The 21025-nt window shown below is 42.1% G+C and overlaps 3 protein-coding genes across 4 annotated transcripts; 1 reads left to right on the top strand and 2 right to left on the bottom strand.

The window, feature by feature from the left end:
• The first annotated feature begins 201 nt into the window (after positions 1-201).
• On the top strand, positions 202-1458 carry LOC146613780 (transmembrane protein 69-like). Its single transcript, XM_085378307.1, has 2 exons — positions 202-537; positions 653-1458. Exons 1-2 carry the CDS (start codon positions 499-501, stop codon positions 1349-1351), a joined length of 738 nt encoding a protein of 245 aa, XP_085234433.1. The 5' UTR covers positions 202-498; the 3' UTR covers positions 1352-1458.
• A 2015-nt stretch (positions 1459-3473) lies between these two features.
• Positions 3474-7334, bottom strand: ipp (intracisternal A particle-promoted polypeptide). 2 transcript variants are annotated; one of them, XM_085378095.1, is made up of 9 exons: positions 6992-7334; positions 6066-6277; positions 5690-5909; positions 5407-5562; positions 5121-5288; positions 4883-5020; positions 4266-4388; positions 3847-4067; positions 3474-3765 (listed from the first exon to the last, which is right to left on the bottom strand). In XM_085378095.1, the coding sequence occupies exons 1-9, from the start codon at positions 7332-7334 to the stop codon at positions 3541-3543; spliced, it is 1806 nt and encodes a 601-aa protein (XP_085234221.1). In that variant the 3' UTR covers positions 3474-3540. The 2 variants fall into 2 exon arrangements, with proteins under 2 accessions (XP_085234221.1, XP_085234222.1); XM_085378096.1 differs by having other exon boundaries at positions 5690-5891; positions 6048-6277; positions 6992-7326.
• Positions 7335-15113: 7779 nt separating this feature from the next.
• On the bottom strand, positions 15114-19548 carry LOC146613778 (phosphatidylinositol 3-kinase regulatory subunit gamma-like). Its single transcript, XM_085379106.1, has 10 exons — positions 19211-19548; positions 17231-17342; positions 17005-17103; positions 16704-16884; positions 16500-16616; positions 16243-16385; positions 15957-16133; positions 15800-15874; positions 15512-15682; positions 15114-15408 (listed from the first exon to the last, which is right to left on the bottom strand). The coding sequence occupies exons 1-10, from the start codon at positions 19260-19262 to the stop codon at positions 15132-15134; spliced, it is 1404 nt and encodes a 467-aa protein (XP_085235232.1). The 5' UTR covers positions 19263-19548; the 3' UTR covers positions 15114-15131.
• Positions 19549-21025: the final 1477 nt, after the last annotated feature.

The raw sequence follows: 21025 nt of genomic DNA, 5'->3' as shown, positions 1-21025 counted from the left end.
TAAAGATGCAACATTATGTTTCTTTGTTATTTTTCTAAATATTCAAAGAAAACGGCGATAATAGTAAACAATGTGGGATTTTGCAACCTTGAACGCAACATAATACCTCCCCGCCAAGGACAGCCAATCCAGTCGATATCAGAGTCAGTCTGGTTCCGCTAAAAATATTAAGAGACAGACATTTAATCGAGCGCCGATATCCTGACGGCAAGCAAACGACCTCTACTTTAGCATATGAAATATGAACTTTCTCACAATTTGTTATATGTTTTTGTGTTTTCGGTGGCCATTGAAAACTGTTCTCTGACTAACATTTATATGATAACGTTTAGGTAACTATAAATCCTGTGGTTTATAGGTTGTTACATTAGCACAGCCTTGTATTACATCAGGTTGAGGTTAATGCTAGCTGCACCAACGTTAGCTCAGGGTGTATCTCGTCACTGAAACTTCAGATTGCATGTGCTGTGTAAGTGTGATTCTTTTTCCACGCCGAATATGATTAGCTTCGTCTCTGGAAGACGTATTTTGTCTGGGGTAAGAATAGTAAAAGTTTTCATTTGATAAATATATCATGCCTACTAACGAATGCAATAATTCTCTAGGTGCCAACAGAATATTCATGATGTTCTGTGATTGTGCATGGTTTCAGGTTCCAGTATGGAGATGTCTTCAGCAAATAAACAGATTACCAAACTACAGCACAAAAACTGTGCTGCTTCACACTCGAGCCTCCTCTGTCTTTATGTCATTCAGACCATCTACCACCAGCAGACTGTTGAACATCAAACCTGTGAGCTGGCACACATCACATCTCTGCCACGAGGATTCCAGAGGCAAATCAGAGAGAAGTGACAGCAAAGAGGGTTTCAGTTTAAGAGCCCTCGCCAAGGCTCCCAAACCAGCTCTGTACCTGGGATTTTCTGGTCTCATCCCCTTTATTTCTGCCCCTTTTCTCATGGCTGCCACACAATCTTTCCACCCTGAAGTGGCATATGCTCAAGTGGTGTACGGAGCTTCTATAGTGTCGTTCCTGGGAGGTGCCCGTTGGGGGTTTGCCATCCCAGCTGGTAGTCCCGCACAGCCAGACTGGATGAATTTGGGTAACAGTGTGGTGCCGTCGCTTCTGGCCTGGCTGGCGTTGCTCTGCAGGGACAACATAGCTGAAGGAGCTCTAGTTGTTGTAATGGGACTGGGCCTGTCACTGCATTACGACCTGACTCTTCTGCCTGGCTACCCTGCCTGGTTCAAAGCCATGCGAACTGTTCTCACTCTGGTTGCCACCTTTTCTCTGGTGGCCACGTTGGTGCTTAAAAAGCTCTGTCCAGAGAAGAAGTTCATAGAGACTTAGAAGTGATTTTAAGAGGATAGTTTGTCTCTTTAACTGCATGAACATAAGAATGGAAAACATCAGGTGAACATCTGCAGACAGTCGTTGTGGTGCTACAGTTGAATGAGCCAATTTTGCTCTTATGTAAATAATATATAATAATTTGAAAATAAATAGCAGTTGTTTCCTGGGTTGCAAAATATCTGGTGAAATTCCCATCTCATGAGGAGTGAGTTAAATACCTAAATAGCAAAGAACAAACAATGGGCTTAAGAATTCCTTTAACACATGCAGAATCATGCTCTTTGCTGCGCTAAACACAGGGGAAAAATACTCTTCTGGAACATGTGTTTAAACAGATTATTTAAACATCTCTTTTTTTATGGGAAAAGTTGAAATAATAAAAATCGAGCTTCAGGCAGCTTTTAGTCAAAACAGCTGTAGAAATTCATGTGCTTTTGTTTATAGGAGTTCTAACCTGCTGCCTCGGCTGTGTTAAACATTAATTATTTATCGGATTGTTGTTAATTTTAGCTGCTTCTCACCGGTCAGTCACATAAAGGTGTTCATTCTTCTTGCATTTAAAAACTTTAAGGTCACCAGCTACTTTATTAGGTACACCTGTTCTTTAATGTAGATATATACCGGTAATTAGCCAATCACATGGCAGGAATTAATTTAGGCCCGTGAAGTTCAAACTGAGAATCAGAATGGGGAAGAAAGGTGAACGTAGCATGGTTGTTAGTGCCAGACGGACTGATATGAGTAACCGCCAAGGTATCGAGATTTGTGTCTCTAAACGCACAGCATGCCAAACATTGAAGCAGATGCGTTACAAGAGAAGAAGACCACACCGAGTGGCACTCCTGTCAGCTGAAAACAGGAAACTGAAGTTCACATTTAGGTAGAAATGGCTGTCCGTTAAACAGACACACTGGAGTTTTTATAGCAGAGTTGGAAGTAAGTGATCCCACATTTACAGTCTCAGTGTTTTGTAAACATCGGCTCCAAATAGATGAGCCACAATCCCAGTGAGACGTCCAGTGTAATTACAGCAAGTGTGACTGCTGTAGTTCGCTTGTTTGCACAATACAGAAGAAAACTTTCCTGCTTCAAACAGCTTTACATCCGTGCAACGAATCTAATAATACTAACATGGTCGTTCACAAATGAACCCAACACACCTACGTACCATCACCTAGGATATCGGGGAGTAATGTCCTCCTGCATGCTGGTGTTTGCACAGAACTATCAGAGGGGATTATTACATTTTAACTACACTGAAAAAGAAGGGAATAAGGTTAAAATGAAATAAAGCATACACATAACTGTTTTGCGATGTTTATTAAGTCTGAAAAGCAGCATTATCAGTGTGGTGTAGTATTGTGTTTTTGCAAAGGTTTAACTGTGCATGATAGAAAGAAGCTGTGCTGTGGCACCACTTCGGTCAGCTTGAAAACAAGAGGAAATGTGATGCTGTACCATAAAGATGCTGAACATATTTCTAAGCGATAGGCTGCACACCTCAACATCAGATAGTACAAATCTGAAATGATAAAGCAGTCTTTACTTGCTCGGAATGAAGTGTAAACAGCGATGGAGAGGCACTAGTAGAAACATATGTACATAAATAATCCAGTGGAATGAAAAGGAGCGCTCTGGCATGCTGTTCGAGTCCACAGAAATTTTTAAACTTAATGCAGCCATAGGTTTTATGTGGTTCTACTGTCAACTAGGCTCAAGGGCTCGGAGTGGTAATGCACCGCCCTCCAAAAATTCTTTAAAAGAAACTAAACAGTGCTTCATCACCCGCCAGCAGTTTTCTTAGTGCCCCACGGGACTTTCAAAAAACCCTCTGTGGTTCATCAAAAATAGAACTTCTATAAAAAATAATTGTCATCACCAAGATAGCTGTGCCTTCAAATATATTGTTCTAACGTTGTGACTGAATTGAAAATAAGGACACAGGAGAGTCATGTAACAGTAAAAAGAACATTTTGGCAGATTTCAGTACTAAATGTGCTTTCATGTTCATATTCATTAATTAATTTAAAAAAACAAAAAGGAGACATCCATGTATAAATACTATGACAACATATGAAAGGCTGTTTAAACCAAAACACACTTTTCTGTATGTCTCTTAAGGTGCAGCTTTTCTCCAGTTTATGCTGTGTTTGGTGAATGATTCAGGTGCAGGACATTCCCGTCTGTCAGAGCACAGCCAGCCCGCCGTCGCAGCGGCTGGTGATCATGTTGCCGACCTCGGTCCAGGTGTCCAGGTGAGGGTCGTAGATCTCCACGGAATCTACCGTTACGGGTGCGGAGAAGTCTCTGGTGGTTGCTCTTCCTCCAACCGCATACAGCAGCCCGTTTACTGCCGACACCGATACACCGGCGCGTGCCGTAGACATCGCAGCGACCTCCACCCATTTCTCCTGCGGACAGACGTTTGCAGACATGAGGAGAACGTTGGAGCATCTGTTAAAATTTGTAAACAGATTATTTTGGCTCTTTACCTCCTCTGGGCAGTACTTCTCTACTGTCTCCAAAGCACCAAGAGCCTCGTTCCAGCCGCCCACAGCATATATGCAGTTATTGAGACATGCGACGCCCACGTAGGCCCGTCGAGTGGCCATGACGGGCAGGGCGCTCCATCGACGCGAGATGGGATCATACACCTCTGCTGAGCGCAGCTCCATCCCTTCGTCGCTGATCCCTCCGATCACGTAAATGAAGCCTGGGTAAAAACCATTGCGTTTAGAGCTGACCTCCAGAACTGAGGGTTCAGGTGGTGACGTGCAAAGAGAAATGTGAAAACAGTGCAAGTACTTCTTGTTATATTCTTTCTTCTGCATAACAAATCTGATTAAAGCTTTTACGCCTGATTATACAGATGCATTTATTTTGTTTAAATGTATTAAAGGGACGGACACACCTTGGAACTCACAACAGCCAAAGTAATAGCGGGGAACAGCCATGCTGCCAATGACCTCCCACTTGTTCTCCTCCGGGTCATATCGCTCCATGGTTTTTCCGATTTCAGAGCCAATCCAACCACCTGCAGAAGAACAGGAAAAACACGACTTAAAGTTTGTGCAGAAGAAAGTGTCACCACTTGTCGGTCATCTCACCACTTATTTGGGCAAATATTTTTGAAGCATTCTTTAAATACAATACATTTTTTGCATTCTACTGAGATTTACAAATCACTGCATGTTGTTTATATTTATATTTTACGCAGCATCCCGGATTGTAAGAAAGCCCTTTCTCACTCTGCATTTGCAGACTGCCACATCTCTCTATTATGTTTGTGAGTGAAATTAAATCAGGCACATTTTCTCCTAAATACTCCCATGATGCCCGTTATGATTTAATTACACTTACTAAGCTATTTTATTGTCCTTTCACAATGTGGTATTGCACAACCTCAACGTCTGCAGCAAGAACTCGTGCATTTAAATTTTCACTTTCAGTGTTTTCTATTGTCTTCTAAGTTCTTAGAATTTCTTTAAACCACTAGGTGGTGTGTTCCAGTTCTAGTGTGACCCTTACCGAGTGCATACAGAGCTCCGTGGCAGGGGCAGACACCGACTCCGCATCGAGGGAAAGTCAGAGATGCCACGGCGGCCCACTGTTTCGTAACTGGGTCGTATCTCTCTGTGCAGTCAAAAATCATCGAGTCTTTTTCCCCTAGTAAGGAAAAGAAAAGACCATTTGTTGTCAGATTTCTACTCATTAAAGTTAATTCTCTATTTAAAGCAGAGCAAACTCCCAGCTCTCTCTCCCTCACCTCCCACCACATAGATCATGCCTTCCAGGACTGCGACTCCTAGCCCGCTGCGGGCCTGATGCAGTGACGACACGGTGGTCCAGTACTGGTTGAAGGTGTCAAAGCGTTCCACGCAGCTTAGCGCCCGGCTGTCACTCCAACGGCCGCCCTGCAGCCGAGTGTAGCCTCCTGACATGAGACAAGAAGAAAAGCTCCACCATCAGATCTGCTGCATTGCAAGACTAATTTAAATCTTGGGACCCTTTACTCCACCCCACTTAGACGTAACACAGCAAAGATACTAAACCTATGGCATAGAGGTATTTCCTGGCTTTTCTTCTGGGTCTCATCTTGGCTGGCTGTAGTTGACTGTACATCTTATTTTCTTTGGGGGACTTTGTGACTTCAGTGTATTCTCTCAGCAGAGTCTGCAGTGCCACCCGCAGGCTGAAGTCGGTAATACCTAAAAATGTAAGAAAAAATGAGGCTTTGAATCTCAGGAGTTACTTCAAATTTTCAAACAATGTATTAAACACACGACATTGAAAGTATTAAATGCAACAGGAGGAAGAATGTCACAAGTTTCCTACCTTCTATGTACTTGAACAGCCTCTGTGGGGAAAGCAGAGGGAAGCGGACTGGTTCCAACACCTCTACCACATGTTTTTTCCTCTTTGCCACGTCTTGGAGAACCCACTCCATGGCTGCCGTAAAAACCTGGTACTCATCCTCGATCCTCAGCTCCTCACTTTTTAAAAGTCTCACCAGCTGCTCTTTTGACAGGCCCCTGAACTCATCAGTGACACACACCTAGAGGGGAAGCGGTCGAGAGGGTCGATTTGTGAACGTTCGATGTGGAAACTACAGAAAGAGTTTAAGTAACATAAATGTTGTTGCTGATGGAAATTGATGATACTGTTTCATTTTAACAGAAAATAAAACACAGACTTGGTTTTTTGTGTGTACCTCTAGGAAGTGAACATGGATGTAGTTCTCAGTAAACTCCAGCATGTCCATGCAGGCGATCTGCTCCAGGAACTGAAAGATGCCCACACAGTTGGATGGGTCCATGTGACCCTTAAGAAACTCCCCACAGATGGACACCACCTCATTCAGCTGCAGCATGTCGGCTGCCACCATCAGTTCCTGAACATTCTCCACAGTGACGCTGATCACTCCTAAACAGAAAGAGAGCACATTTCCAACTAGGAAAAAAGAGACTGAGCAAATAAGTGCCTACATTTACATATCACTGTAAAAAATTAGTTATTAAAGAGCCCTGACAGATGGGTAAAAGCAGAAGGAAGGTAAAAAAAAGACATAGAAAACCAAACTGGAAGCCAAATTTAAATGAAATTTAAAATGTAATATAATAAAAGAGCAAAAACTGACATTAAAAAGATAAAAACCCCAAAAGGACCTGTTAGCAGAAATACAATCACCTTTACATTTAAGCCATGACTTTGTACAGCTATCTAACGCTGCAAACTTTCTTGCGAAGGATCAACATTTCTGCTTTGTAACTCAGGGTCATACCCATATGTGTGCTTTACATGTGATTGGTAAAGTCTGTCAATGGACAGAAATCAGGATTGTTATGATGCAGTGTGAAGCCTAGCTGCTGGATTATGAATCAGCTGCTGAAGAGAGATTGATGTTGGAAAGGAGGCAGGTGTGTTAGTCAGGACCAGAGAGAAGATACACACGAATGAGATTTTCCTAGTCTCCAAACACACTCCCAAATATCTGCTAACAGCCTTAATTAGTTAATTTGCATTTAACAGGTAACACTGCTGTCTTGAAGGGAAAGTATATCTGAGAGATTGGGAATGCTACAAAACAACACAAATATTCAAGAAGTTCAAGACGGGGATATCAGGGCTGATGCAAACCTGTGTATATGAACTCCAGCAAGATTTCAAAGACATCAGTGTCCACTCCAAGGATCTGCACTTCCTCTTTGTCTGCCTCCCTCATCCCACCAGCGAACAAGGCAGAGAAGTAGGGGCTGCTGGCAGCAAGCACTAGCCGGTGCACCTTGAAGACACGGCCGCCGACTTTAAGCCCCACGTCACAGAAGTCGGAGCGGAGGCGCATCTTGTTCATCTGGGCCAGGATGAGTCTGGCGTAGCGATCTGAAGCCAGCACAGCTTGCTCTAAACCCTGGGTTGCCATGGCAGCTGCACCAGGATTACGGCAGCATCCACTGGACGTCGACACAGAGATGGAGGACATGGCAGCGAAGGTACCTCTGCTTTACCATGGAGGCCAGTATCCTCAATCCTCCTCTCCTGTGAGGCTCGGGCCTGAAAAGCACAGCACACAAAACCAAAACACAGAGGCTCAGTGCATTGTTGTGTAACCAGCAACTTCTGATTTATCGGCTACCGGTGAAAGACAAATAAGAGTAAACCTCCCCTTCTTTGTGGTTCCACAGGAAAACATAACGAAGCATTAAAAAAAATAGTCGCCACTCATCCCACTGCTGTTATATGATCTGTAACACACACACCTGCCGGGCATGTTAGCCGTCTGGCAGCTCGCTAGGGTGCTTGTCAGTGATCATAGTCTGCACGACAGTACCAATACTCGACCAGTCCCTTTCCAGACGGAGAATTACTGACGGAAGTACAAAAAAAAAAAAAAAAAAAAAAAAATGCAGCGTTTATTTTGCATTTACTGGCAACTCACCCTTAAGTTTGCTGATGAGGATGCAGGCAACTTCCGTCAGCCTGCAGGCTGTCAATACGTTTTTCCTGGACCGACTGCATTGGTCTGAATCTCCAGACATAACTAATTGATCCACGAGAGGGGAAAAAATTAATTTCTTTTAATTTGCACCACTGATACCGACAAGTTTTTATCTTTGAGTCAATTTAAATTACACAAATATTTTTCTCTGTTATTTTAGTCTAATTATAATAATTAATTTAAACGTTATTACCAGTTTGCCCCAAATTCAGGTCAGGTTTGTATTAGCACTCACCGCCAGGTGGCAGTGTTGGCTTTGAAGGAGCGGCATGTCCTTGACAATAGGCCATAGCAACCTAACGTAAATTATCACAATATTCCTACATATTTGTCCCCCGGTACAGTGTTATTTTTTTAGGCTTTAAGCTCTTTCGGTTGAGCCCACTGTCAGACTCACTGGGCTGCCCAGTTTACTTTATCTTGGGATCAGATTAGTTTAAGTATTATGTTGGAAAACTGTTAGTACATACACTCTGGGACTCTGGGCCCTTTAACCGTGTCTGCTGAAAAAAAGTGCATCTGAACTACAGTTAAAAAAGCGAAAAAAAAACGGTAACGATCACTGGGCTTACACACCTGAAATACAAGTCTCCTAACACCCATCACTCAACTAGTATTTCCAGCTCTTTCAACACCCTGTGATGCACAAGAGAGTATGTCGTGGCTGCAGCCAATTAAAAAGTCTAAAGTGCCAGCCTAGCCAGCTTTTGAGATCCACCCTGGCTTGCTGGAACTCCCTCCCGTTGCCCTGCGCTGTTAAATTTCCAGTAGGTCAGGGTTCCCTATAGGGCCTCCACAGTAACCATTACCTTAGCTCAACAACTAGCTTATTAGACACAACTTAAACTGGCTCTGAGTAAACCAATAAGACAAAGCTAAAACCTGAAACTGAAGAAGCTTAGAAAACAAACAGCTCCATGTAACTTTAATTCTCTCCTTGAGTCTCTTTATCGTGCTATGACCTGTGAGGGATTTGTATATCCTAACTTAAAGTGGCTCTTTAAAAGTTTAAAAGTTCTCTGGTGTTGAAATACTGAATTGTCATTAAAGGTCATTTTCCTTGCCCGATTATTATTATTGTTATTTTTCTTTTACTGTGTAACATATTTATCCCAGTCAAATACTAATCATATAGTGTTCCATTTATCAGATAGGGCTCTTTGTCATCCTTCAGTGAGCTCTTTCTCCCTCTGTCACTTTCCACTTGGTGTGTTAGTCACATTATTTCATTTTTAGCAGTCGTGAGGTGATCTGTGCTACTTTGCAATTCAAGAGCCTCATTAGCGTTTCATTGACGTGTGACAGCAGCCTCCAACACAGATGGTACATGTTACATACATGCTCCCTGCACACTCAACATGCCCATCAGACATTCATAGAAAATCCAGGCTGAAGTTTAGACTCTTATATAAAATAATAATCATGAAAATGAATTGTGTGTGTGTGCGTGTGTGTGTGACAGAGGTGTATTTGTCGCATGAAAGTGTGCCTTTTGTTCTCCATCCTGCTGCCTGGGGAGGTGTCTCTTGTAAAACAGGTTTTAAGGTTTAAGGTGAGGTACTAAAATGAACTTGAATATGATGACATACTTCCTCTGGTTGAAAACTCTTACAGTGTGTGAAAATGCTCTTCTTTTTAAGTCCCTCTTTTTTCCCCCTCCAGAGTTTTTTGCTTGTCATCATTGTTTTCTCTGGTCATCCTGTCTCTCCGCTGCGGTGACTGTACCAAGAATTTCCGCATGTCGTGGGAGACAAAGTAAATAGTGCGAAGGTCATCCTATGGAAAGTGCTCACCATAATTGCCATTCCACTTTAAGTGCAGTGTGTCTGACTTTTTTCCCCCCATCAGGGGCTCTATCCTTTTTTTTTCTTTTACCAAGAAAGAAAAACATTATGAAATGAAACTGACAGATTAAAGCTGCATATAGGAGTAAAGGGCTTCAGATTAAAAGCTTACCCGATAACACAAAACAAGGGATTTCCCTATGATGATGGGAGAATCTGTGTGATATTCTTCTAACTTGTAGCAGATACTTAATAGTGAACTTTCCTTCTTGCTGCAGTCTTTGTGTGTAACTCCTTCGTTCCTTTACCACCACCATCATCATCATCAGCCTTATGTTTTCAGACCAAGCAGTGTCTGTCAGTCTTGTGCCACTTTAGTTTTCTGGCCACGTGCCTTGCTGCTGCTTCTTGTTTTCTTCTTTTTTAATCTATTTGAGAGCTGAAGTACCACAATGAGATTGTCCAGCTTTAGAAACGATGGGATGCTTCATTTAATAGGTGATTCCCCCACCCCCACCTTCCCTTAAGAAATAGCACAACATAATATTGCATGAAGTAGGAGGAAGGAAAATCACCCCAACTGTCGCTGAGGGCGTCCTGCTCTACCTGTTTTAAAACTGGAGGGATCGCCCATCCCTGGTCTAAGGCGGTATCTGAAAATCTGATTTGGCTGTGGTTCTGGATCTTGATGGTTTGTCAACAAACAGCATTGTGTCTGATTGTGTCTCATCCCTGTGTCTGAGCTGGATCAGTGTCCGCTCCTGTTTCAGTGCGATCCGAGTCTCTTTGTTCAAATCAAAGCTACCAGAGGTCACTCAGTTATAGCAAAATATATGCCAATAATAACTCGTTATTTTAGATCAACTTGTATCCAGGACTAATGCTATTTCCAACTGAGCACATCCAATCATTAAAGTTTGATTTCAGTTTCTAAAAGTCAACTTCAAATACAGGTTAACTTATACAATAACTGCATCTTTTTCCAAACTGATTAGGTTAGTGTGATTTTTGTTTACATTTTGCTTGAGGACACATACCAGTAGCCCACAGCAAGAAATCTCGACCGTTCTGGGTCACTGGGAGAACATATGGCTTAACAATCTAATCCAGAAATTACTGACCTTAATATTGTGATGAATATGTACAGCACCAAGTATAGCATTGCATACATTTGGATTTGTAACAATATGGGGCGTTTTTCTCCTTAGACGGACCGAGTCACTGGAGGAAAAAGTACTGAAAGAGGGGGAAAACAAAAAAAGGGACAAACTCACAACATCATTTTCACTCAGAAACTTTGATGTGCATCATTGACCATAATTCGCCCAGGCTCAAACAATTTTCTTTTCCATGACTTCAACAGCTCAGTGGGGGTCGGGAATCCAACCTGTTAACTTTCTTCCTGAGATGTATGTGTGTGTGTACAGACACATACACAGCATAGTGACATCTAAGCTGTTATTTGTGGCGGTATCAAAGGAAATGTGTCTGCATGGTGTTTAATGGTTCAGTCTGTTGCCTACATGCTTGTTGGCAGGCAACAGGATCTCCTGCCTTCAGCCTATAAGCCAGCTATATTGTGAGCTTGTAAAAAAAAAAACAGAGAGGGGGAAAAAATCCCTCTTATCGATTCTGCTTCCAACATAGCAACTGACTGCTGATTGGCTAACCTGCGGCTGGTCTCGGACTGCCATTGGCTGATCGCGTAGCGTGAAACCGTGGAATCGGACGGAGACAGAGGAGAGGAGCGACGCGATTGGCTGCTGCAAACTGAAAGCGAAAACCTTTTTTTTCTGAAAGCCTGCAAGACAGTTGATGGTGTGTGTGTTTTAGGCGTGACTCCAAAGGTAATTCGTTCTGCTACCCCCCCTCTACTCCAGTCGGGACTTATTTAAATTGAGAACTAGTAAGCGAGTTGTAGCACTGAGGTGTGCTGACAAGAAAAAAAAGTGGAGGGAGAGGGCCTCTGAGTAAAAATATGTAGGGGGGGCTGGGTTTTTACATACGTTCAACTCTTATAGCTGGAAGCCAGGCGAAAGTAGATGTTAGCAGTGATAGCCAAACTGCTATAAAAGCTTATAGTTTTGGGGTCATAGCCATGTGGCAGTGTATTTTATGTGCAAAGAAAATGTAGAAAAGGCCCAGCTTGACCTTTCAAGCCTTCATTTTAATAACCAGCAGTGAGAGAAATAGGCCCTGCACTTTCTCCCCTCTCCTTCCTGCCCCATTTATTTTTCTTCCCACCCTCTCCCTGTCTTTGGGACACTCAAGCAGCCGCCTGAGGGTGACTCATTGGTACACTCTGTCCTATCCAGAGCCCTCGAATAGTAAGACTACGGAAGTGCTTAGCGGCCACTTGGAATATATGTGAATATAGAGAGGCAGCGCTACAAACAAAGACCAGAGCACTGCAAAGCCTAATGTTCGGGTTATGACAAAAGTAAGAAGCGGGGAAAGATGTAAAAGCCCAGTCTTCAGGCTAAATTTCCCACGTGTGGGACTAATAAAGGTTATCTTATCTTATCTTATCTTATCTTATCTTATCTTATCTAAATCTTTATTTAGGTAAATGCATCATCAGATGAGGTGTAGTTTTTATTACCCAGCTCAAGTTATTGGAGATAATTAGCTGCTGATGTTAAAGTGTGTCAAGTGTCACTTGAATTTGTGCAATCAATATATACTGATTCCACAATACAGGATTAATATAACATAGATAATACAATCAAATGCATTTATTTAGGCATTTAGAATAGTTTCTCATTTATGTTATGCAATTGTTATTTTATAACATTAGGTAATTCCCACCGTGAATACATTTGTTGAAAGCGCCTTGAGGTGACTGCCGTTATGATTTGGCACTATATAAACAAAAATAAATAGAATTGTTATATTTAGGTAATATTTCACTTGACCGACCCTGCAAAAGTCAAGTTTTGGAGCTTGATTTCATAATGCTGGATGAAATAACATTAAGATAAAGTCATTTGCAATTACTCAACAATTGTTCTTGGTTGCTAATATGAGTTTTTGTGATTTAATCTAACATCAGTTAACCTATCCAAAATCTACCAATTTGTTGGTGAATAATCCACAAATATGTTCTTGTTTTTTAAACAACTTAAATTTTGAAAATGCAATTCAAACTTCTGTGCTGCTATATCTCTATGCCACAGGTATGTTGCTAAATTTCAGGAATGGTAGCAAGGCTCCATGATATGCAATTGGTGAAAAAAAAAATCAATTGGAGTGAATGAGACATGATGTGACTCTTACCATTCGAGGGCTGTGGTGCTATCTATCTAGCTACACTGCGTCTGGTGAGTCCTAGCCAGGTTTGCATACTGCGTGTCCACCCACTCTCCATGCTGACACGGGTAAGAGGTAGTAATCCGTGGCCTGGAACTCTCCCCCAGTACATCCCTGCCCTCTGCACCTCATTAATCCTTACCTAACACAGACCTTCTGTGATGGTTGAAAGAGGCCACCTGTTGCTGTGGTCACACAGGTGGCCAGTGGTGGTGTCATCCAGGGTCAACATTATCATCATACACCCCAGTGGCAATACATGTGTTTTTCTGAGGATTTTGCACTGGTGAAATTAGCAAATTCAGTGTAATTGTCAGACAGGGGTGATGCCGACTGTGTGATAAACCTAGAAGGAAAAAAACCCAAGCTGCTCTCAAGTACCAAATGTTAATTTCCTTTTTTTTCCTTTACAGAAGGATCAAAAATTTGAAAATGCATGTGAGAGCCATGCAAAGCATGTTCCTAAAAAATTTTTTGGAGTGACTCAACGGCAGTCAGGCTGAGTACGGAAGAGCCTGCGCACATCCTGCTATTGTCTTTATCGCTTCCTTTCTCTCCCATCTGTCTGCAGCGTGTCCTCCAGTGCCCTCGCTGTCTCCCACCTTGGCAAACTCAAAGATAAGCTCATTGGACTACCATGGCTTCAGTAAAGACTGTAAACCCAACGTAAGTTAGTGTTAAGCATAGTTTTGGTCACTGGAACTTTAACAGCACTTAGAAAAATAACAAAGCTGCTATGATTAATGTGAATAATAATAATTTTTAAAAAGTGTTTCTTGAACAGTGTTAGCAACAGACTCGAATTAGTTGACAAAACCATCATCAGTTTATTGTCTTTCAGCAAGAAAAAGGTCAGGATCTCACATTGCTTAGCGTCACCTGAGGAATTTCCTCAGTCCCCCAGTGAAGTTCGATTATTTTAAGAGGCTTAAACAACCTACTTCCATAAAGCAACCTTTAGAAATACACTTTTATTGTGTCTCTGTACAGAGCGTCTATTGTCCTCAAACTCGAAAAATGTGCCAAGTTCAACATGGATTCCTTTCCTCTTAAGCTATGTAGGCTGCATGTCATGGAAAAAAACATTCATAGCTCAAGCAATGCCACAGTTCAAGTAATTGAGGCAGGATACTTCCGGACCTCTGGCAGTTCACACAAACATTGGAGGCCACTAAAGAGTGCATTTTTGTGGCAAATGTCAACCTCTTGCAACAACAATACCTTCACCACCACCACCACCGTCATCATACATTGCAACAATAGAAATACTGTTGGATTGCACTTTCATCTTGTGGCATGTTTATAGAAAAAATATATATAGAATACAAAAAGCTTATACTTCTTTGAGTAACAGAATATAACATACAGTACTTCAGATTACGTTTTGATCAGCAGGTGTACATAAACTGCCCTACCCTTGCCCAAATGTAATTACTGGACTAAACAGGGATGTAGTTCTGCTCAATATTTAGTGTTTTGGTCAATGGGTATATGCTCTTACTATGGTATTCTACAGGATGTTAATGCTACATAATTATCCACTGTATATGAATGTCAGTTTATTTTAAAAAAAAAAAAAAAAAAAAAAAAAAGAAAGAAAAAAAAGGGGGGTGGAAATAACCAAGATGCACCGCAATGTTTCACAAATTCATGTGGCATTTTACCCCCCAAAAAAAATAAAAATAAAAATTTACTTGGCCCTCCAAACCACCTGGATGAAACTACATGTTTACACCATTCCCCCACCCCACCCCCACAAAAGCACTTTGTAGTAATAATCCAATATTTAATCCAATTTTAAAAACTGAACAGTTTAACTCAAAACATCTCTAGCAATGTGAATTCTTGGCTTAAAGAAAAAGTGCAGCACCTGACGTCAGTGAGTAGATCTCAGGTGGTCAGCACCCCTACCCAAAAGGTGTGTGTTAAACAAATGGCAATAAATGAAGTACCAAAAAAAAAAAAAAAAAAAAAAAAAAAAAAAAAAAAAAAGCTGAAAGCTTAAAACAGTCTTTAAAAAAAAAAAAAAAATTCAAGCTGACATTCAAGTTGCGGTTCCACTTCTGTGAAATCCCATTCATAAAACCGTTGGAATCACTGTAGTGCAAAAAAAAAAATAAAATTCTATACAATGCACCCTGATGCAGTCTCTCGCAGTAAACATGTCCTTTTGTCTGTCACCACTGGATTACATCTCCGGAGCGGCAGGGGCCATCCCAGACGTGTGTTTTGGAGTCTGTATCAGTTTGTGTTGTTCCTCTGCGTGCTGTGAAGGTGTGGCTGCAGCTTTGGCGTGCACCGGATGTGACAGCCGCACATCCAGGGCGTCATTGTGTTGCACTAATGAGTGCAGGCGATAGTGCAGGACAAGGTCTTTCAGTGAACAGTGGACATCATAGGGCTCGGCAAAGCCGTATCCGTGCGGTGTGCTGTAGATCATGCAATGCTTGACTTCTTCGTTTACGCTTTAACGGAAAGAAGGACATCTGTAAGTGTCATGTGATCAAATCAAGAGCAACAAGCATCTCAAACAGATTCCATTTTTTGGGGCCAAAATGCTGGACTTACACAACAGAGCAGGCGTAACATCCCTGTTTGCTGCTCTCGCGGATCAGAAATGTTCCAGGGACTTTGCCTTGAAGCATCTCCTCTGCCTGCGTCCGACTCAGTTCACCAACAAACCAGCTCGTCTCATCCTGATGTGGCAAATTCTTCTCATCTCCCTTTAGCACATACGTACTGAAAGAAAGAGGGTGGTTGTCATGTCTCTTTCAATTCTGTCTTCCATTAACAAGTTATATTTATTAATTAAAATTAATGTTTTTATATTAAAATAAAGAATGTGTTTAAACTTACTCATCAAGGCTGTCGTTATGTGCCCCCAGCCAATCATTTATGCGTTTCTGCCGTACGCCTTTGTGATTAAGCCAGCTGCAAGAAGAAAAACTAAACATTATGATCCCTAATGATTGTTACCACAAATGCCACAAAACAATATTCTGATGCCACTTACTTGAGGTACTGGTCTCTCATGATGCGTAGCTGGATGAGGTCTGGCCGCAGGTTGTTAATCTTCCTGTCCGTCTCTCTGTAATCCTCCACCTGCGTCCTCAAGTCTTCCTCTAAATGAATTTTGCTGTCATAGATCTCTGCGAGACGGCACTTCAGCTTCTCGTAGTGTATCAGAAAGCTGATGAGGGAAAGGACAGGTCACAGGTGTGACCAGAGTTTAGGGGTTTATGTGCAAAATGCACCCACATTTTAAGAGCCCCCCCCCCGGCCACTGTGCAATGAAGTACCTCTCCAAATCTTTGTCAATTCCCTCCAAATGGCTGCTTCTCTCAAACTCTTCTCCGTAGCGCTCCTGCTCACGACACTGCTCCTCAAAGATCATCATAGTCTCATTAAAAGCCTCTATCGCCGTGCGCTTCATCTGGATCTCCTGTGTCATACAGAGTATATCCATTCAGAAAAGACTCAGGCATTTGTTAAAAGTAAATCAGACCATTAAGAAAAGATTTATTTTATTTTATTTTAAAAAGGCTGCATTTTTAACCTGTGAGGTCTTTGTGAAGGCTTCGTAGAGACGATCAAACTCCTTTGATTTCTCTTGGTACTGACTGTGGACCTCCTTAAGCTTTCTTCCAGTCACATCCACACTGTCCTCTTTCACCTAAACGCAGAAATTTCATTTGCTTAGACGACGCGTATCCTTGTGTTTATAAAGTAAAAAGAAATACATTTGTATTTACTCACGAACCTGCTGGAAACGGGACACAGGATGGGTAAGCATCAGATCCAGTGAGGCATTATATTCCACCAACGGATGGTGCTCATAGTACCAAATGAGCTCCACCACCGACGTGAATGTGAGAGGGTCTGAGAAGCCATACTTCCCGTCACGGTGGTAAATCTTGATCAGCTTGTTGTGCCCGTCTTTTCTAAAAATTTGAGTAGAGAAAAAAATTAGATCAGTGCAAAATACAATTTAAACCTCACCATTAATATTTTCTTTTAGCGCTGCGCTTGGAATCACTGTGCTCCTCTTCTCTTCATCTTACCTTAATGTCAGCGTAAAGTCTCCCTGCAGCTTTGTGGATGCATCGCGCACCAGAAAGGAGCCATCAGGTGTGTCTCGGAGCTTCTCGTTTACCTCCTCCCTGTGGGAAGTCAGTTAATGCTTAACGGAATTCAACGTGCCAATATGTTTAACAATCAAAACATCACACGAGACCTTTGAAAGGATGGGATATTTGCTGAAGGACTGCGGATGTTCTCATCCTTTACCTTGTTATGTCACCCCAGTACCATTCAGCGTCCTGTAGCGAATGCGCAGGAGGCGAAAGGCAGTTGCTGTTCATGGTGGAAGATGGTGGCTTTGTTGACCTGGGAGGGAGAGCTGCATGCGAAAGACAAAACGAGGATGGAATGAAATGCAAATTTTCCCCTCTTTTCTTAGAGAATTTAACACAATAATCTGCCACAAGATCTACTTAAGCAGTTACTGTAAACACGACCCCTTCAATATTATGACCCCCCCCCCCTTCCCCATCCATCCAGCCAGCAAATGAGGCACACACAGTTTGTAACACCCTTGCTTGATGAAGCCTGACAAGATCTGAGAACATGCCCGGGCAAGTTTCCAAGTTGCCAAATCATTACCAAGATCTTCAGTGCTGTCATTACTAAAAATAGAAATGTAGCTTATGAGTTAACTATTAAATTTGTTTTTTTTAATTAATTATTCCAAATACTTTAATTATAAAATCCATTATACACTAACCAGTATCCAACTCTTGTGAAATAAATTAAAGTCCATTCTCTAAAGTTTGCCTCTGGCACTGTCCTGAATTGCATGACTGGCATTTAATAGGCTATAAATTATATTTTGAGTCTCTTGGACCACCCTTTTCATTTTATAACCATTGCGAGCTTAGAGATCATAAGTTTTCCATCAACCCTGAAGGGAGGAAGAGGGAGGGGGGGGATCCGTGACTCTGGCTTGAAGACTAAGCGTTTTCCTTAAAAATGAAAAACGAGGGGAAACCGCATCAAGAGGAGTGAAGGGCGATATATTTCACTGCAGGACAAAAGTGCCTTTCACGAGGCAGTTAGGGAGAATACAAGAGCACCCTCACACAGGGGAAAGTGTGGCTTTCTCCCACCATCCGCTCACCTTCCACCCCCTCCTCCTGACCTCAAAAATAAACAAAAGACAGGTGCAGCAGTTCAGTGAAACGCTGCGGCTCCTGAACTCTGCAAAAAAATTTAAGTCTGCACACCTTTCCCCCCCTCCTCTTCCTTCCACGGAGTCCTGCCAAAAAACACTTCACCGGCTTCCAAACGCCACATGCTTGCACTAGTACATGCACTAGCAATGCATGCAAGAAATTATTTAAAAAAAAGATGCCAAATTAAAAGTCTGAAACGCACACAACACAAACTGGCTGACCCACTGTTTTCATTTTTGTTGTGCTTCCTACACCCTGTATTGTCGTCACAGATTTTCAGCTCTCATAAACCTCTCCTGCAAGCTACTTAATTAACTGTAGCCCACTTAGTATAGCTATTCGTAAATTAAATAAATGTATTAAGGCTAAGGACTCTGACGCAGTTTTACTAATCAATTGGCCAAATTCAATTAACATAACTCAAATCGGCTACAGCACATTCGCTAAACGTTTTCGGCGCAGTAACAACGCAAAAGCAAAACAGGCTACAAAATAAGCTGCAGGCGAGTTTATCGGAGCTAAGTCATGAGACGAGCTGCCTGTAGCCTACTTTCTGAGCTAGCGAGCAAATTAACCACGGCTGGCTGCAGTGGAGAACAAAGCGGTCGTTCATTAACGCACTCGCGACTATATTCTCTATAAAACGCACTCTTTCCTCTGCCGCACACGTTTGGGTACGTGTCGTTTAGGTTTAGTGGGACAACGCAAAGCCGCCGTGCATCCCTGTCAAAGTTTGCCATATGTGCCGAGACAAAAGAAAAGAGGCAAGCCACTGCGCCTGGTTCTCCGAAAGGTATTACGTAATTGCCAAGTGAATTGCGCTATGCATGCCTGGGCAATGCCACTGGGAGAGCGCAGCACTGAGGACCTGACCATTGCAACGCTTTGCCGACACCTGCACAGCATTTTCTCAGATGTCAGCTTTACTAACAGATATTAACCGATAAGAAAAAAAGAAGAAGAAAGCGGGGCATTGATAAAAACGCTCCCCGACCCCCCGCAGATCAGATAATGGCTGGTTTTAACCCTAACTTACCTGGTGCTTGGTCCATTTCGATGTAGAATAAACCTTCGGGAGGATAAATCATTCCTGTTTCACTAGAGTAGTCCAGGTTGCCGCTGTTGTCTTCGCAAGTCTGAGCAAAATAATAATAATAATAATAAAAATGCACGTTTCTTTTAACCTAATTTAAGCTAGGCTACTTAAGAGTATTCGCAGACGCCACGTCCTACATTTAAGTGAATAAAAAGATAACTCCTTGGATTCCGCGTCCATAAGCATCCCACAGTCAAAAATTTAGTGTTCTTAAATCGCCTTTATAAACAGAGACCATTTTCAGACATAATAGATTGTCAGTCCGTGCCTTCTCACTGTGTGGCGGCGCTCTAGTTCATCTGGGAAGTGGAGCGACTTTAAAGGGCTGTTCGTAACATCATCTTGGTACAGTCCAAGCTGCTACCACAGTAGGGGTGTTCTTTTTCTTGTTGGGATCCTGTGTCGTGTACAAAAAGGAGCTATTGAAATGTATCCTACGTAATTATTTAAAAGTAAGCGTTTTAAATGAAAATGAACATATATGCACTTAAATAAGTAAATTGTGTAAGCAGATATATGGCGTTTTCCACATAACATCCACGAACCCCTAAAAGTGTAATAGTACATTCCAGACCGTTTCATTCAGATCTCCTCAAGCTTTGCCCTAACAGCTGAAAAATCCTTTGCTGTACATGAATGGATTTTTTTTTAAAGTTAAAATTACGAAATGAAAATATTTAACGTGTATCTTTTAAGCAATCAAGAATTAGAGCAGTTTCAGCCATTATGGTTGCTCCAGTTTATTGATAAGTGAACACATTCTAAGAAAACAATGTCCTGTTACAGGTTTTAGCATAATTAAACTTGGTTGGCTAAAACACCTTTTGTAGTTTCCTAGTTGGCAAGTAAGTATTATATTCTTGTTGAGCTTGCCAGACACGTTCAGCAACAGTAAATGGCATCTTGGCTGACACCGCTCATAATTACTGCTGCTGTGAGATCATCCAGTTAAAGATAGCAGGTGTGTAACCACCTGTACACTTTAGGTCTGAAAGAAGTGGTTATTTTACAGTGACACATTTTGCTATTTCTTGCCTCATATGCTAAAAATGGCCAGAGTATTAACAGTACTGTCCTCTTATGTGTTCGGAGTGGATGAATACACACATTGTAGTTTGCTCATGACACAGAATGACATTGTGCTGTAAATTTAAACAGCCATGGCCTCTTCCACCAGTTGAACTTAGTGGCTACAGAGAGAGAGAGAGAGAGAGTGAAACAAGGCCCGCTTGGTCAGAGGTCTGCCTCTGTTGGTGTCCAGGCGTTTATAGCCACTCCCCTTTTGACCCAAGTTTAGAAAGTCAGGGGAGGTAATTGCCTCCAGCATTCCTTTTTCCCATCAGTAAGTTGATTCTTTCCTGTATCCAGTCTTTACCCAAGAAACACTGAACTAGCTGCCATGATCAACCTTGTTAAGACAACAAAAAGCACGATTATAGGTGGATGTGGGTCATTTAAGCAAACACAAATTGAGATTATTAACTTGTATAATAAAATTCACATTAGTCTGTAATTTGCTTGTTGCACTGAATCTGAGTTTAACTTTCTGATTGATGTCTGTGGGATGTTGGCATGTTTCTCAGGCCTTACATCCACCGTACAGCAGCTATGTAACTGGGTGCTCACACATGTCTGAGTGTTTGTGTGCTCCCGGTGCCCCCATACTTGAAGAAGCCTTGAAGTTTGTCATGGCGTACTACTCGGCTGCTTCCCCTTCCCCCCCACTCCCACTACCACAGTGTCAGAAGAGCACAG

Source organism: Diplotaxodon limnothrissa, linkage group LG18 (genome assembly GCF_057381915.1).
Source record: "Diplotaxodon limnothrissa isolate DT_005_m linkage group LG18, D_limnothrissa_male_GT1.1, whole genome shotgun sequence".
Taxonomy (NCBI): domain Eukaryota; kingdom Metazoa; phylum Chordata; class Actinopteri; order Cichliformes; family Cichlidae; genus Diplotaxodon; species Diplotaxodon limnothrissa.
This window is presented reverse-complemented; position numbering and strand designations above follow the sequence as displayed.